Source organism: Mus caroli, unplaced genomic scaffold (assembly GCF_978045245.1).
Source record: "Mus caroli unplaced genomic scaffold, Mus_caroli_1 scaffold_2, whole genome shotgun sequence".
NCBI classification, from domain to species: Eukaryota; Metazoa; Chordata; class Mammalia; order Rodentia; family Muridae; genus Mus; species Mus caroli.
In genome coordinates, this window is record NW_028227257.1 from 21,786,472 (window position 1) to 21,805,181 (window position 18,710).

An 18,710-nucleotide genomic window follows, 5' to 3' on the forward strand; every position below is an offset into this window, starting at 1 on the left:
CCCACAGAAGCTCTAATGCAACGTGTCAGTTCCCAGGTCTCTGCTGGGGAGATGAGATGGAAAAGCTTCAAAGACTGAGCTGAGGCTGGGGGAGGCACTCACTGCAGGCCATCCACTGTCTGGTCACTGCACTCAGGAACCACATGGCTGTGGAGGGGTGAGTCAGGGAGTTCTCACCAACGCAATAAACCTCACATCTATGATCTCCAGAGAAGTCCATCTTCCAGGCTCCTAAATTGATTTGTTCCAAAGCACAAATACTCCCTTTGTGTATACAGAACAGCAATGAATGTGATCCAAAATTTAAAACCCCAAAGATTCCCAAGACTGCCAGGACAGCACTTTGCTCACAAATGTGCTACTCTATTGCTGGGACTTCCAACTGGGAAAAAGACCAAGGCAATAACTGCAAACTGCACGCCATAATAAATCCTGCCACATGCCCTCTAGCCTCTGCTCCAGCGAGTCCAGGCTTCCAATATTGGCCCCAAATTAAAACTATGACGACAACTCAACCCTTGTAATATGAGAATACTTATCAAACTTCTTCCTCAATGTGGCACGAGGGTGAGATAAACGGAAGCCGCCTCTCCAGCTCTGCCCACTGATATTTACCGACGGCTTCTGAGTGGTAGCAGACAAGCAAATAACATACTGGACTCCAGAATGCAGTGTCTGTGATTCACAAAAGCCCCACCAGGATAAAGCCGTAAGAGCCAAAATCTTAAAATAATATAATCATAAAAAATCCCAAACAAACAGGAAATCCTGCACAGCAGCTACCTAATGGCTCCCAAGACTGAGGAGGGACTGTTCCCTTCCAGACAGACAATAAAATCTGCAAGATGCAGCCTTTGTTGGTGGGCTTGGCAACACGGAGACACAAAGGGGGCTTTGTGCGAGCTGCTGCTTCTATGTAGGTTCACAGCAGCCGCCTGGCTGGCTGTTCTCCTCTCATCTTCTCCATTCACACAGGCAAAGGACGGTAATTAAAACCAGCCCAGGGACTAGGCAGGAAGGCGCACACAGGGCCACCATAATTAACCTCTGGAAGGTAAGACTGCACAAATGACACTGTGGAGAGACAGTGCAGGAGGGAGTGCCACAGCCTTGCGACAAATGCTCCTCAAAACAAAGGCTGCCCCGGCAGAATCCTTCCCTGTCTGTACAGTGGTTCTAAGGAAAAATAAAGGTCTCAAAGCCCATGAAAGTGGAAGCTCACTCTAGGAAGGAGCCTGAAAGGAAACCAGCCATAGAAATTTCACACTAGCAGCACGGGGTCCTGCTGGACTTCAGCCGGGCTCAGAGACAGTCCCTTCATCTCCAAAGGGTTGCCAACCCCTCCACTTATACCACATCAACAGTGAGCTCAGTGTGGGGGAAGATCTGGTGCTGAGAACCTTAAGAGAAGTGGCAGGTCGTACTGCAGAGGCGTCTCCCAGGCACTGGAGTTCCCAGTCCAGCTACCTTGATCCCCTAGGTCTGTGGGTGGGACCAGAAGGCAGCTTAATGAGCCTATCATGAATGGCTGCAGTGGCTTCTGAGAAATTACAGACTGCTCAGAAAGCAACACTTGCCATCATTCTTATCAGAGAGAAGAGGCAGAAGAGGACAAAAGGAAAGGGAAGCTCAGAGTCCCTAGCAGTGAGCAGAATGAACTGCCATCAAAATTAGGGGAAGAGGCTAGACCAGATCTGCCTCCCCCACTGGCTAGCTGTAGTGCCTCTTCAGTCTGGAGGCCTCCCTCATCAGGTAGGGATCAGAGCATGCAATCAAGTTTTTGCTTCAGTGGACACAGGCCAGGCTGAGGGGCCCAGCAGGAGGAGTCCATGTGTCTCTGGGCTTTCTCATATGTCAAGCTGGGACCTGATAACAGGGGTTGCCTTGGTGCAGCCTAGGTAACCGCTGAGGAAGTGAGTGATGTCTGAGGCTTGGCCTTGGCTTCACACATATGGCGATGCAAATCTTTAATTCAAACACAGAGAAAGCAAAGGCAGGCAGAGATCTGTGAGTTCAGATCTCTGAGAGTTTGAGGCCAGCCTAGTCTACAAATCAAGTTCCAGGCTAGCCAGAATTACATAGTGAGACCCTATAACAAACAAACTAACTCAGCATGGGATGCCGTTCTCACCTACAAGAGATCTCAGCAATTCCCTTCCCCCAACACACATGGCCATGGTCGGCCCCCATTTCTCTACTCTCTCCTTCTCTCTGCCTTTTTCTGCCTCTGCTACCCTCTTAACTCCCCTCCCCATGCCCTGAATAAATTCTATTCTATTCTATACTAAAAAACAAAACAAAACAAAAAAAAAAGAGAGATCTCAGGTTGCTCTTCATTTCTAACGCTCCCTGTCTCCCTGACGACCTATCTGTGTATAGTAAGTAACAATGTCCATCCTCGCTGCAATCATAAAGCTCAAGGCAGAAAGCAAACATCTGTGAGATCCCTCTATCAAAAGCTTAGTAGCAACCCAGCGAGTGAGGGAAAGACAGAATCAGAGAGAAGAGAGACTACAGAAATGCTGTTGTTCCCCCTCTCCTGCGCCTCCACTTCCAGGAGGACGTGGGGAGGAATAAGCAGAGCTAGGGAAGGAGAAAAGTCCTGCCTAGAGCACTTGGTTAGTAGGCGCTGGGCTCCTCTCGTCTCTTCCCTCACAGTCCTGCAGAAGAACGCGCCCCACCAGCTGCATTTCTGCACCACCTCCATCCAGCTCTAGCCAGCATTCTACGGATGCCCCTTGAGCAGAGTGGCAAGGCCAAGGCCAACACGTCACAATCCCACACAACCTGAAGCGCGAGCTACTTACCAGGGCGTCAATGAGAACTTCTGCTCCTTCTTCACTCTCGTGGAGGGTGTCTATGTCTGTCAGCTCCTGGAGGAGATCGACCACAGCTATGGACACATGTGATGAGCGTTAAGGTCAGTCCATGCACATTGAGGCCCTGCTGACATCTTGTTCAGTTTTTGGCTCCCCTTGGGTACACTGGCCACCATCACTGTATATCTGTAACACCCTCAGGTCTTTCCTCCATCAGGAGGTCTCAGTGAACGCAGATGAACTGATTCACTTACAGCTTAGTTTGCAGGGCTACTGTGTTTTCATAATTTCCAAGCCTTAAATCTGGGGATGCTACATTTCTAGCTCTTTATCCTTATCTCATAACTTCAACTCTCAAAATGCAGCATGATTGGACCTGCCTGGCACAGCTCACCAGCAAAGGCTGGAAAAGTAACTGTGCCTACCAGGGGGTCGTCAGAGACCAGAGCAGGATGAAACTGCTGGGCACTGGAAAGGAAAGAGTTTCCACAGGGCAGCGCTGAGCCCCAGCCACACTCCCTTGATCCATACAAAGAAGGTGAGCAATGGGGCTGGAAAGACGGTAAGTGTTAGGTGTGTGTTAGGAGTGTAAGTGCTTAGGGTGTATAGGTGTTAGGAGTGTGCTATGAGTGTAAGTGTTAGGAGTACGTGTGTTAGGGGTGTAAGTGTTAGGAGTGTGTTAGGAGTGTACTTACAATTAGAAGTACATATTGTTTTTGCACAGGACCCAAGATTAGTTCCCAGCACCTACATCAAGTAGCTCATAACTCCCTGTAACTCCAGCTGCTCCAGGGGGTCCAATGCATTTCTAGCTTCCACAGGCACCTGCACACATGCACCCCTACCCCAAAGGCCTAATTAAAGTAATTGTTTTCAATGTGTACAATGGAATCAAATCATGGGAAAAAAAGAGGAAAAGGAGTGTGAAGTTTAAGCAAAAGAAAACAAGAAGGGGTAGAAAAGAGCTTTCTTTCCCTAGAAAACCAAACTTTTCTCTGTCTCTCTTCTCCCTCACATAACCTGCATTTACTGAATGCCCATGGTTAATAAAGCACCGCAGTGTGGTAAAGACAAATCCATTCATGGCTCTGGTTGTCAGTCTCCGCCTCTGTGGAACAATCTCATACCGCAGGCAATAAGTAACACGTATCAAACAAGGACACAGACCGGAAACTCTACGTATGACCTGAGTGAGGAGCTTGGGAATGGCTTCTTCAGAGGACACCGGCCAGAAACCAGGCAATGAGGAACACAGGTCCATGTAAGCTAGGGAGCAAAACCACAGGATCAAAAGCACAGATGCTGGAGTTCACCAAAACACGAAAGGGAGAGAGTGGAGGACTAGGGGCTAAGTTCTAATTTGGTGAAGAAAAGGCTGCATAAGTGGGCTGGAGAGGGCAGCCCAATGGGTAAGAGGAGTCGCTGCGCAATCGCAAGGATCTGAGTTCAGATCCTGTACAGACATAAAAAGCCAGGTGTTGGGGTGGAAGGGAGACAGGAGGCTCATAGGGCATGTAGCCATCAGCTTAGCTCAAGCTTTAGTAAAAGCCCTGTATCTCAGGAACAAGGGGAGAGGAATAGAGCAGGACACCCAAAATCTTTCTGTGGTCTCCATGAATGCATGTGCAGGTGCTCTCAGCATGCACGCACGCACGCGCAAGCTAGCACACACACGAATATGATAGATAAAAGCCAATTTTTTTTTGTTTGCTTTTTCTAGGGTTTCCTCGTGTAGCCTTGGCTGTCCTGGAACTTTCTGTGGATTGGGCTGGCCTTGAACTCAGAGATCCACCTGCCTCTCTACCTTCTGGGAGAGTGCTGGGATTAAAGATGTGTGCTACTACAGCACAATTTTTTTAAAAGAGAAAGAAAACAAACTGAAGAGGCAAGCTATGGCTCATGCGGGCATGATATGCTGCGAGAGCTGGGGTCAGGGTGCACAGCTGGTGGGGAAGTGAGACTCACTCCAAAGCTGCAACACACAGGGAGTGTAGAATTGGAGACAAGATCAAGCCAGGACAGTCTCATTGCAACAGAAAGAAAAACAGAAGAGGCAGGACACACTGACAAGAATGGCAGAAATGCTGCTGCTAACTGATAGCCTAGGCATTTTATGGACAGCTTTTGCTGGAAAAAAAAAAAAAAAAGGAGGTTTACTGACTAGATGGCTGTCATGAATAAGTAATTACACTTTTTATGTCTCTTTTACTCTTAAAGGTGATATTTACCCAAACCGCAAAAGTGCTACAGACAGGATAATGAGCTTAAAGGTCTTTGGACAAAAATCTTTCACATTTTATAAATGAGGTAACCAGAAAGCTATTGACATAAAAGACCATGGGTCATACTTGATATACAGTAAATCCTAATACACACGTCATTTTCATTAAACTTTTAAAGAGCTAACAAATTAATGCCTAGAAACCCCAGAGCTACCCTGCAAGCAGGTTTGTTCTCCACGAAAGCCAAAACAATCTCCATCATAAAGCCACCATTTTAAACACCACCACTGGACCAGGGGCCGGGTACTGAGTTCTCACAACAGCACTGCACAGTAAAGTACGAGCCTCATTTTACAGACTGGAAAGTCAAAGTGCAAAGTACATATCATATCCACATCACAAGAGCCAAGGGAGCATTCCAGGCCATAATCCTTAGTCCCAGCCATAACACCGCGCCACGCCTTTCACACTGATGCATGGCTCAAGCACAGCTAGACTCAGGTAAATTCTGGTTTAAGGGAATTACTGTAATCAGGAAAGAACGCCCCAGTATTTATTTCTACCATAAATTATTAAAAGTCTTAGGCTAAAGGATAAAATGTTAATAACTCACTCTTGCCTCTCTTGCTTTCTCTCTAGCCCTCTTGCTCCCTCTTCCCTTCTCTCCACATGGCCACGGCCACCCTCTGTTTCTCTACTCTTTCTCTCTGCCTTTCTACAATAAACACCTTGAAACCAAAAAAAAAAAAAAAAAAAGTTAATAACTCTTCATCTAAGGGACTCCCACATTTAAACTCTCGAAAAGGTCTTAGGAGTGATAACCCATCACCATGCTTACTTAATATACACAGCAACATTCTATCTAACATCTATCTACCCACGCACCCATTCGTCTATCCCTCTATCCATCCACAACCCATCCTTTTCTCCCCCCCTTCTTCCAATAGCCCACCCATCCCTTCATCTATCATCTACCCACACCTCCATCTATCTACTAACCCATCCACCCATCCCTCAATCCATACACCAACCCACTCCTCCCTCCCTCCCTTCCCATCTCTCCACCTGTGCACTGGTTTTCCTATCCACCCACAGAGCCTCTATCTGTCCAATGACTGCTCTATGTACCCAGCAGACGATCTCTGCATCTACCCACTGACCCCATCATTCATCTACCATAGTCGCTTGTATATAGGAAAGGATCTGAACCAGGTACAATAAGTAGTATCATCCTATCCCTTGAATGGCAGCAGGAATGATTACGTATTAATTAGTATGCATAATTAATCATAAAATAGACTCAAGATGGCCACCAACTCATGATGGTTTATTTGATTTTCAATCTGCTGACTTTACCAAGGTGTGAAAGGATATGTTCAGCGGAAAATACATCTAGACTTTGGGATTTGATCTTCTCCACACTATTAATAGGCAGTACACCATTCTGCTCCATGCTGGGCAGAGCCATGAGCTGTAACTTCCAGCTGGCATCAGATCATGAGAGTGATGCCCATATTCCACCTGTATGCTCTTGCTAGAATACATGTGGTAGCCTAGAAGTTCTACACAACATTTTTGTCTTTAAATATTTCAACTTAGTGATGGGTTTATTGCACCTGGCTGGGTGATGGATGAGTCAGCAAAAATCTGAGGTCAGGGGTCATAACATGCTCATCTTTGCTTTGATGAGCAGAACGGTCTGATAGTCAACAACAGCCATATAACCTTGCACAAGCCCCTCTATTTCTTTATGTCTTTGCTTCCTTACCTGTAAAATCTGGGTGATCACCTATGCCCAACTGATGTCCCTGTATGGCTGTAAGAAAGAAAAGAGGCAGACCTTCCAAGGTCGTGTAAGTTAAAACTCAAGTTTTTATATACAAGAGCCCAGAGCAATCACTGTGGGCCTCATTCTTCTGACAGCCTCTACAGTCTCCTTTCTGGGTCATACTGGTTTGGAAGACCTAACTGTTGTTGCTTCTAAGATCTTTAGGGCAGATCTTACTTATCTTTGTTTAGTCTCACAGCGTGTGCCAATGTTTCACATCAGTTATAGGATTTAAGTTAGAAAATTGATAATGTAAGTAGCTTTATATGGGAACCCAATGTCTTTCTTTCTACCAAGAAAAGTCGTTTCATAGAATGCTCTAGTAGACTCTTTTCCTGGCTTACTTTCCTGCCTAATTTGAGAGTAAGCTATTCACTAGGTCTAACAAACATCTTATCTGATCCCCCACTGATTTTATATAAATCCTCAACTTTCCCAAAATAACATTTCAGAAGCCAATAAAGAGACCATAATTATGACCATCAACTTCTAGGGAAAATAATATGACCACAAGAAGGAAGGTCATTTGAAGACCAGAAATAGGAACAAGGACGGACCAGGACTAAAGATGGACAGACAAGGAGTCTCTTCCATAGGCAGACACTGGGCATGGAGACAAGCTTCTCCACTGCAGGTAATCGCAACTGCACAAGGTAAAAGCTTGCCCATCTAAGCATAACAGGAAAACAGAGAGCCTGTCTCTCTGAGGATGGCTAAAACACAGTTTGGTTTGGTTTAAGAGTCTATTTTGTCATGCTGAGTAAAAGGGCCACCCCACTTGTTCCCCCTGCATCTGCCCACTCCCGGGGCAATACAGTGAAGTGGAAAAGACCAGCGGGGCATGAACAGCCCCTCACACAGAGGCTTTTGGACAAGGGTGCTGCTTCCTTCTGTTGTGTGTTTTGGCTGTAGATATTTGGTTTGGGGCCTGATCCTCCTTAGTATTGGTTCAGAAACTGTTAATCTTATTAATATCCACAGAGATGTGTCCACAAGGAACAAAATGATTAAAAAAGAGGAGGAAGAAGAATAAGGAGCACCAAACAGATGGCTTCTTAAAAGTCATTTAAAGAAGACAAACCAGAATAGATTCGAAGGATATATGTGATTTAACACAGCGAATGTGGCTTTCTTTAACAAAAATATTTCTGTTTTTCTCTGTGGGTCAGGTAGTGATTAGATATAGCTGAATTAATGCAGATGAATTTCAAAAACAGACAATATGGTTTTCTCCTTTGAAAATAGTAGCACAATGTTGCCCAGGCAGGATCTGGATTCTTCTAGTTATATTGACCCTAAATCAAACGATATGGAGAGCACATACTCTATCAACACTGGGTGCCTACTCACACCCACAGGCACCGACTGACTAGCCACAGAGGAAGTGTCCAATGCAGGCCACACCCTCTGTAGCCTTGGAAGACAGGACTTCCTCACAGCTACAAGCAAGATCAAGAGTTATGGTGAGATGGCTCTACTTTCCTAGCCTGTCACTTTAGCTTGTTATTTGTAAGCCAAATCTAGACATGTTCTTTACAACATATCACCTGACTCCAAAAACAAGGGTGGCGGCTCAGGAGGCATTATCTGGGAAGTTGTGTGACACGTGAAGAAAATAAGACAATTCTTTCTGTTGTGATTTTGAGTCTGGAAATATCAGATTGAGACTGGCTCCTAAAAAGCCAACAACTCAAGATATGCACGTCTTTTTAGACAGGGCTTGCCGGAGAGCAGCAGAGCAGGAACCGGCTCCCTCCCAGTCCAATTAGAAAGAAGGCCCCTCGGCAGCTTAAGCCTTCCCAGCCCTGTTCTTGCTCATTAATGCTGGGTCTATAACACAAGGCACCCTAGACTACAGTGCACACTCTCTGGGATAATATGATGTCTCAGTCAGTTGGTTCCACTTTAGCACTCCCAGACCAAACTGCTCAAGTTCAATTGATCCCTGTTGGTCTAAGAAAACCAAGTCTGCTCCTTTTCCAAATTCCCACCGTAATTCTTTATAACACAGCAAGGGCAACGCTACAAGTTCTCCAGCTTGCTAAAGACTGTGCCAATAGCTAGCTTAGAAAACAGTGATAACCATCACTCCCTAAAGCACAAGAAGGAGCTGTCCCCCTGCCACCAGGGAAATATGGACCAACTCCTCCCTTCCTGCACATGCAGCTAAACATCACAACTCTCTTTTTCTGCATCACAAGTGCAGGGGAGGGGGCAGAAGGAATACATTCTGGTTGGACGGCCTGATCCCTTGCTGCAGAGCAGCAGGCACAGTTACCTTCCTTCCTCTTTCTAGATTAAGAAATCTAGTGTCAGGTATCAGGACACATCCGGATGAGTATAGGCTGGCAGCACAGTTGCCCGGGAGACAGTAGAGCACTGAGAAACCTGCACCGCCCTCCTTCGCATCCATCAGAAGCTTCCTATCTCTAACCCTCAGCTCCTTGACTGGCCCCAAGCCAGGGAGGACATTGCCCTCCTTAGAGCTCCAAGGGCATTTCCTGAGCGTATGGCTACAAGGGCGCCTCCCAACATGCACCAGGCAGTAATCTGGGTGCTTTGCTCTTAGCCACTGGGGCTGTCCCTTGCTTCTTAGTAGTGTACAACAGCATATAATGGAAGAACCGGAGAGGAGTCAAATCTACCACAATGACTTCAGCAAGGTCACACAGACTGGACACTCAGTCAAGAGCATGGCAAATGACACAGTAACAGGATGCTTACAACCTTGTTGCTATGAGGACTGTTTTAGAAGTTTGTCATAGAAGGGGTGGCCAGCTACCATCTGTGGTGATTTCACTACTGTACTCTCTCCTTGAGGTATTCCTCTTCCTTTCTTCAAATAAATTAAGAAAACACTGGACCAGAAACAAACTGTGGCTAGTAATATCTTAGAAAACTATCTTTCACATCTTTGCTTTTACTTTTAAAAATTAATTTATTTACTTTACATCCCAACTGCAGCATCTCCCTGTCTCCCTCACTCTCCCTCCCCCCGCATTTCCCCAGACTTTTCTCTTCAGAAAAGTCTCAGAAAAAGGGAGGCCTTCCATGGCTATCAACCCACCTTGGCAGGCCGAGCTGCAGTAGGACGAAGGGCATCTCCTCCTACTGTGGCTAGGCATTGCAAGGGGAATCCAAAGGTGGGCCACAGAGTCAAATACAGAGCCTGCTCCATCCCATGAGTGCTCTCTGTTGGCGGTTCAGTCTCTGTGGGCCACTATGGGCCCAGGTTAGATGATTCTCTATGTTTTCTTGTGGGCTTCTATTTTCCTATAGCAATGCTCCAAACAGTTCACACCCAATAAAGGAGGGGTGAGGGTGTTGTTGGCACTCTAAAAATGCTCAAATCATTTATGTTATAGGATATTATTTAAAAATAAAATATTTTGAGAGGGCAGCAGCTGTTTGGTTCCACCTTGTGCTTCTTCTAAACACATTTAATGCAATGTAAGGTGGGTCCCCTCCCCCTCTCCTCACAGACCAGAGTTCTACTCTGCATCCAGCCCATAACCCAGCCTCTGGGGGACAGCGAGACAGCTGACGAGCCCTCAGCAGCGGCAGTGGTGCGGAGAGCCAGGATCAACTGTTCAGCAGCTTCTCACGGTTGAAAGGACTGAAGGACGAGGCACAAGCTGTTGCCTCCCATCCACTGCCTCTTAAGGTTACAACAAACCAGACTCAGATCCAATTAAAATCCCCATCATTTATGTTTCCTCAGAGAAGAACAAAGCAGAGATGACCTGTGCTTAGTAGGAACACACCAGCCATGTATGGTCCTCTGTGATAAATGAAGAGTTAAAAAAAGATTAAAAATTGAAGTCATGACAGCCATGAAATTGTTTATTCATGGTAAGGTGTTGCGGGCAGTTACAGCTGTACAACAGTAAATCGTTAACAACCGTTTCCTGAAGAATTTCCATTACAGATCACAGATAAGCGGGTGCGGCCTTGGGGAAGTCACCATGGCAAAGACAGCAAGTTAACTGCAAGTTCCCGGAACCACTTGCAAGAAAACTCGTACTTTGAAGACGATGACATTTACCCTAATTGCTGCATCTAATTAAAATTAAGGTAATTAAAAATATTTCAAATGCACTTTAAATGTGATGTAGGGCATAATTAAAATTCAGATTTTAAGAAATATCATTAGGGCAGCTGGGTGAGGGCTGGCAGGAAGGAGGGAAGAACAGCCTGGCCCTGGGAAACAGGAGGAAAATGGCGGTCTGTCAGAGACGCTATAGGGGGATACATTTCTTCCCTTTTACAGACCAGGATGCAACTTGAACATCTGTGCCCTTGCCGCTCCCAAGAACACGGATGCCGGCCAAGCAGCAAAGCCCATGTCAGTCCTTTCCCCAGCAGAAATGGCCAGTGAATCAGAAATGTCAGCAGCTTGTAGCATAGCTCACACTGTTTTGAATTAGCAGGAAAAAATGAATGGGATCCGAGATTCCAGAAACAAAACAGGTCATTTCTGTCTCAATATGCAGAGTGACAGGTGACTAAACAACTCTGTCAAGGGCATGACTCCAGGTATGCTTCAGGAAATGTAGGGACCAGGGACATTGATGTGCCAGCCTTGACCGCCAGTTAGCTGTGGGGTGCACCTGAGAGAGCCAGATCCCTACAAATCTGCAGGCTGGCCTGTGTGGTGGAGGAAGACAGCCTTTCTCAAACTGAAAGCGGAAGGTGTCTGAGGACCACAGCTGAGGTTGTCTTCTGATCTCCACAAATGTACTGTGTCCTGTCCCAGTACCTGCACCCGCCCGCCCGCCCGCCCGCACGCACGCACAGATAAATACAGGAGCAAATGACAGATGAGTCAACAAGGGGTAGGCTAACCCTGGTGGGACTCGCAAACCTACTATTCAGTCCGTGAATCAGAGCTAGACTGCCCTGTCGCTAAATCTGCCCTTGAGTAGGCCAGTCTTGGATCAGGTACCTGGAACAGACAGAACAAATGTTTATATACTCACCCCCAATTCCTATGTTGAAACCTAATTTCAAAAGAGAGAACTCGTGTAGGCAGGGACTTCGGGAAGTGAAGAGGCCAGAGGCCTCACAGGTAAAATCAATGTCCTTATAAAGAAACTTGGCAAGGTCCTTACCCCTCTCACCATGAAAGGACACGGGGGAAAAATGGCTATGTGGAATCAGAAACCCAAATTACCAGATATTAGAATCGCCAGCCTTACGGGACGTCTAACACCAGAACTACAGGAAACAATTCTCTTAATCATATGAGCCACTTGTCCATGGTTCTTTGTAATAGCAGCCCAAGAGGCCTAAGACAATACCCAGCATGCTTATGGGCTAATGCTCTCTGAGCACCCGAACAGTGGATGCTGCTGAGGCCCAGCACTAAGCTCACACCTAAGAGCACTCAGCTGTGTCTATGTGGGACAAATGACCATGTGGGACAGCTGGCTCGGAACCCCACAGCAAACCCTGTCAACCTGGAGATGGGCTGAGCCATTCTTAACAAGAACAGTACATGAAGCATCAGCAGTGTCTACAGATTGCCCTTCAATCTTGCCCACACTAAAACTATTCACTGATTTATTTCTGTGAGAATTATCAGTCAGGAAAGAGCCTAGTCAGACATGCTCTCAGGAGAGAGATCACCAGAAAGATGAAACTAACAGAAGCAGGAGCAGATTTCCTGTGACTGTCATTCAAGCAGACCCACAACATTTATCTCTTACCTTTGGAAATCTGGATTCAAACAACTAGACTCCTTTTAACGAACATAACCCCATGCACAGCACATGGAACACCAACATTGCAGCGACCACACAAACGGCAGCAGAGACAAAGTATGAAACGGTTTCAGAAGTCATGACACAGAGTTTGTTACAGGGAATATTAGTAAATTCCTACTACACGCCAGGAGCTGTGTGTGACAAGCTAATGTCTCTGATTTCTTTGATAACACTAAGGGACAAGGTTTTTAACTCTAGCTTTGCAGGTGAAAATACCAAATTTTACTGAAAATGAGGCTAGGAATCAAGCCCATCTTGTCTGTTTAGGTCTAAAGCTCATTCATCAAGTAGGAAATACCGAGTCTTCTTTTAAGGAACTTGAAAATAGTAGTGGACAAAACAGACAAGCTCTCCCATCCTCTGGACATCCCGACAAGTACTCTGCCACGGTTCACTGCCTCCTCTAGCCTCAATCCACAGAGCCATCTGTTAGCAGAATGATGTCTCCATCAACACATGCAAGTCTGTCTGCTCCTACCTGAATAAGGAGCCTCCAAATCCTGACCTGGAAACCTACCACTGGGGAGAGGGGTGCACTAACACTGTCAGCCGGGACAGGTAAGGATCTGCCCCAGGCATGCTCATAGATAAGGCTCAGGCGTTCACGAGTAAAGAGCAATGTGCATTTCAGGAAGGAGGAGCGTAGAGTGGCAAGAGAACGGTGGCCGTGACAGCAGCCATCAGCAAAGACAGGCAGGTGGAGAGAGAAACCCGGTCCCCCACGTCAGTCTTCCACCGCGCAGATCTCAAGGATATCTGTATTATCGTGTCCCAGCAAGCCGAGAAGTGACTGCACAGCACTCAGCTCCACGAGAAGGTGGTACAGGTCAGGCATGGTGGCCACCACGTGCATCTCCTGAATGATGTCATTGAGGTCCAGCTCGGATTCCATGAACCTAGGAGGGGAGAACAAGGCAGGTCACTGAACGGCAAGGGGTAGTCTTGGCATGTGAGAGCCAACAGCAACACAATCCAGACTGACACAATCTGTCAAAATGTCGACAGCAGACCAACCAAGAAGTACACTCATCCAGACATCATACTGCCACACAGTTTCCTTGGGAAATCGATTTCCTCATTACAAAAATCAATCTTGGATTCAGATCTCATTACAGGGTCCCCTCACTCCTACAGCCACAGCTGCCTCCTAAGGCCCTCGAAGCCTTCTGCAGCAATAAATGTTCTGTCCTCCGGTCTTATGGATTAGCTACCATTACCCCTTGGGGTGCCATTTACTCTGGGGTGCTGGACTGGTCAGCCGCACAAAGGAAAAGAACAAGACCCTGCAGCCTCCCAGTAGCAACCCTCTCCTCCCTTCACACAAGCTCTAGTGAGATAAGAGCAGGTCACAGGTCAGGCTGATCTAGACTCTGACATTCTGCAATACTGTCCCTGTCACTTGTCTACCCTGAACCTTCTCACAAACCTGTCTAGACACAGGGAACAGGAGTACTTTGCGTTCTGACCTCTGCAGTGCCTGACGAACAAGACAGGAGTGTTTGTTCCCAGAAGCAAACGAGCTTCTGCAAGTACAGCAGCTGAACAATGCCAGACCCAGAGTGACTGAGAGGACACGGTGGTGACACAGGCTCCACAGCCCAATCGCCTGGGCTTGAACCTGGCTCCGTTACTTTCTTGATGTGTCTATGTCTCAGTTTCTTCATCTGTAAGTGGGACAATAATGGTACCTATCCCATGGGTGTTGTCAGATAACAGTCAACACATACAGGATTTAGAACAATGTCAGACTCCTAAGAAGCAGGAAGCCTGTACGTATTGCCTCTGTGCTGGGCCACTCCTGTTACTGTGTCTGGCTTCTCTTCTGGACTGTAAGCTTTGGACAGACAGGAATGCTGGGGTTTGTCTCCTACATGCGCAGATGCCCATCTTATTAAGTGGAGGCCTCAAAAAAGGAACATAAGCAGGGCCCATGGAAGCCACAAGCATTCTCCATGTTCTAGATGCTTAAAGGGCAGGCAGACACTGGAATCCAGAATCCATAAAGAGCAAACCATCAAGACTGGATTTGGTTAAAACATCCTCAGTTAATATCCCTTGTCATTGTTTTTCCTGTCATTAGTGTTAAGCACTTACAAATATATTTCATAACTATAAAATATTACTTTTCACAGAAAACTGAGGAAAGAAAGGCCAGCCATTTAAAAGTATACAGAGGTCATCCATAATCCTCTGAACTGGAAATAACACTGATGATAGTCCAGCATGCTTGGGCCATTTTTCTCAATTCTTAGCCTTTCACCCACAAAGCAAATCTCTGGTCTATGCTCAATTTTACTGTGCTGTTAATAATGGCTAAACATTCTTTTACAACAGTAAGAGCCAGTTCCTGACAAATTACTGCTGGGTGGCCGTTCTCCTTCTCCCAAGAAGCCCCTAACTGATAGCACCAGTCTCCCCTGACGCTCAGCCTGGCCCTGGCTTCCAAATCCTTCTCTAGACAATACTCCAAGACGGGACTGCCAATCAATCACGGAGTGCGTGGGAGACTGTTTATCTGAATTTCCAGTTGTAAATCATCAATTTTAAACAGCTGCATGGTACACGCGCTCGTGTTGGTGTGTGGTAATTTATTTAAAGAATCCTCCTTTCTCAGACAGTTTCCACTCCCCCATAACAAATGGCACATAGCTTGCATTCACAATCACTAGGTAGGGTAAGTGCAGAGGAAGGAGTGAACTGTCAGAAGGCAACAACTCTGTCTGATGTTTCCTCTTCCCTTCTCCTCAAGCAGCAGCAGTCAAAACTACCTCCAATTCAAGACAGCAAAGAAGTTCAGAATTCCTGCATTTATGATTTAAAAAAAAAAAGGTTAACATTTCTTTGTTTACTATTTCCAATTATTCTTTACTCATTTTTAAGCCAGGATTTGGCCTTATTTCCTGATTAATAAAATGCTTTCTATACTAAGGAAATTAATCTGTCACACTGCAAAAAAATTTTTTTTAATTTAAAAAAAGGGGGGAAAACCGAGGGGAAAATTGTCTCAATTTATATGCTACACCTTTTTTTGGACATATCTGTATTTATTTATCTATTTGTTGACATAAAAGCTTTCACAAACCCAGGCGTCACACCTTTCTTTGCTTTTAGCAACTCTACTCCACATATATATGAGTCAAGTTTTTCTATGTGAAGATCAGATGGGTTTTTGGTTTTTTTTTTAAGATTTATTTATTTTATGTATGTGAGTACACTGTAGCTGTTTTCAGACACACCAGAAGAGGGCATCAGATCCTGTTACAGATGGTTGTGAGCCACCATGTGGTTGCTGGGAATTGAACTCAGGACCTCTGGAAGACCAGTCAGTGCTCTTAACCGCTGAGCCATCTCTCCAGCCCCCAAGATCAGATGCTCTATGTCTATGAAATTTACTGAAACATGCTTTACTTTCTGCGACTGGCTGGAGTGCGGCCAGACTCCACACTCTGCTCTCGCCCTCTCATCTGAAGGAAGACCATCTACCACACACTAAAGTCTGATGTGTATTCCCCTTTCCAGGCTTTCCACACTACCTCTCTCATCAGTTACGAACTCCAGAGCCTCCACATTCCCACACTGTCCTCTTCTGTTGTGAAACACACTGTTGTTCTTTTTCACTGACACTTTCTGCCTACTCTCACCTGCTTATAACTCAAAGTAAGCTCTACAACTGCTTTTTTTTATTACGTATTTTCCTCAATTATATTTCCAATGCTATCCCAAAAGTCCCCCATACCCCCCCTCCCACTTCCCTACCCACCCATTCCCATTCTTTTGGCCCTGGCATTCCCCTGTATCGGCTCAGGTGGGCCCAGGTTAGTTTATTCTGTAGGTCTTCTTGTAGTGTCCTTAACCACTCTGGCTCCCTCATTCCTTCCCCTATTCTTTCACTAGACTCCTCATGCTTTGCCTATTGTTTGGCTGTGGATGTCTGCATTTGTTTTCTTTTTTCTTTTTTTTTTAATATTTTTTATTACATATTTTCCTCAATTACATTTCCAATGCTATCCCAGAAGTCCCCCATAGCGCCCCCCACTTCCCTACCCACCCATTCCCATTCTTTTGGCCCTGGCATTCCCCTATATTGGGGCATATAAAGTTTGCAAGTCCAATGGGCCTCTCTTTCCAGTGATGGCCGACTAGGCCATCTTTCGATACATATGCAGCTAGAGACAAGAGCTCCGGGGTACTGGTTAGTTCATCATGTTGTTCCAACTATAGGGTTGCAGATCCCTTTAGCTCCTTGGGTACTTTCTCTAGCTTCTCCCTTGGGAGCCCTGTGATCCATCCAATAGCTGACAGTGAGCATCCACTTCTGTGTTTGTTTGGCCCCGGCATAGTTTCACAAGAGAGAACTATATCTGGGTCCTTTCAGCAAAATCTTGCTAGTGTATGCAATGGTGTCAGCATTTGGGAGCTGATTATGGGATGGATCCCTGGATATGGCAGTCTCTAGATGGTCCATCCTTTCATCACAGCTCCAAACTCTACAACTGCTTTATCAAGAGTTCCCAACATCATTTTTTAAAGGAGCCTTTTTCTGGGCACACAAATAGATAATGTTTTCCGACCTCGGAAATGTGGTCCCATTCAGAGTTATGGATCAGGAGGGCTTGTGCCGGGCTGCGAATGGAAGTCCAGTGGCAGAGCTCTTGCCTGGCACACACGAGGCCCTAGATTCAATGCCCAGCACCACAGAAGGAAAAGACAATTGCACTGATGTCAAGCATCAATGTGTGGGGTGGGCCAGGTAGTCCAAAAGAGCATCAAGTGCCGAGGGGACTGGATAAAAAGCAATGCAAACCATGAGAAGGCCCCTCCAGGGCGCCCTATTTCATACTCACCTCTGGCCTCCAGCACTGGCTAGTGACCATAGAAACTACCATGGGTGCCTGTCAGAGGGAAGAACAAAGGCAAGCGATACCACAAACGTTCCTGTGACTTGAGCCTGCTTAAAAGATGGGATACAGTCCTCACACTGATTAGATGACCCTGATGCTTTGTGACATCTGTTACTGAGCTGTACTTCAGGGGACAGAGAAACTGATTCTGGGAAATAACCAAGACTTCAAGAAGAGAACCGAATGAAATTCTTTTTTATTCTTAGGAATCTTAAGAATCAGAATTGCCAAAAGATAGAACACGTTTAGTTTTTTTATTTGTATGTTTGGTTGGTTGGTTGGTTTGGTGTTGCATAGTTAGATCTTTGTCACTGGGAATGACATAAAACACTAAAACACCAGCCCAGATTGATGGTGACACAAGTCCTTTCATCTCAACACTTGAGAGGCAGAAGTTGAGGCAGAGAGATCTTGGTGAGTTCAAGACCAATTTGATCCATACGGTGAGTTCCAGGCCAACTAAGGCTGCATAGTTAAAACTGCCTAAAAAATAAAATAAAATACCCTCCTATGTATGGTGGCAAATGCCTATAATCCCAGCACCAAGGAGGATCACAAGTTCAAGACCCCTTTGGCTACAGAGTGAGTCTGAGCTCACCTCAACCACACCTCCAGGCCTTGTCTGGAAACAAAACAAAACAAAACTGGAGCATAAGCCAGTAGTAGACAACAAGCCTACTAGGTGCAGTGTCCTAGCTCCCATCCTTACTTCCACTAAGTAAATAAACAAATAAGCAGACAAGAGAGATGCCCCGGCTTAGACAGCTTAGTAACAGACTGTTCCTCAGTCCAACTTTGTAATTCTCTGACATATCTGATATTAGCCCAGACTTTTAAGATGTACAAAGTCAGAGCATTATTCAAACAAAACAAACTAGCAGAGAAGCAAACTGTAATCACACCACAAAAGTCCTACTAGCCGAGGAGCTACATGGGTAATGATTCATAGTGAGAAATGTTTGGACTCAGGACACACTGGCCTGGTGTGACAATGAGCAGTGTTCTAACAAGCATTCACCAAGCCTGTGCAGGTGCCAGTCACTGGCCTGAGTACAGAGCATGTACCAGACAAAAAGATCAGCCCAGGGTCTCTGAGCTCCCAGCCTACCATGAATGCAAAGCCATCCATTTACATACTAGTAAGTGTAAGGACGCCCAGTGCTGCCCAAGAGGCA

At 45.9% G+C, this 18,710-nt stretch overlaps 1 protein-coding gene across 1 annotated transcript in view; it reads right to left on the reverse strand.

The window, feature by feature from the left end:
- Window positions 1-18,710, reverse strand: part of Ctnnbl1 (catenin beta like 1) — a 158,884-nt gene that overhangs the window by 93,543 nt on the left and 46,631 nt on the right. The window contains exons 4-5 of the mRNA XM_085832700.1: window positions 13,389-13,530; window positions 2,808-2,903 (exon numbers count right to left, since the gene is read on the reverse strand). Of these exons, the coding sequence (XP_085688826.1) occupies window positions 2,808-2,903; window positions 13,389-13,530 (238 nt within the window). The remainder of the gene's footprint in view (window positions 1-2,807; window positions 2,904-13,388; window positions 13,531-18,710) is intronic.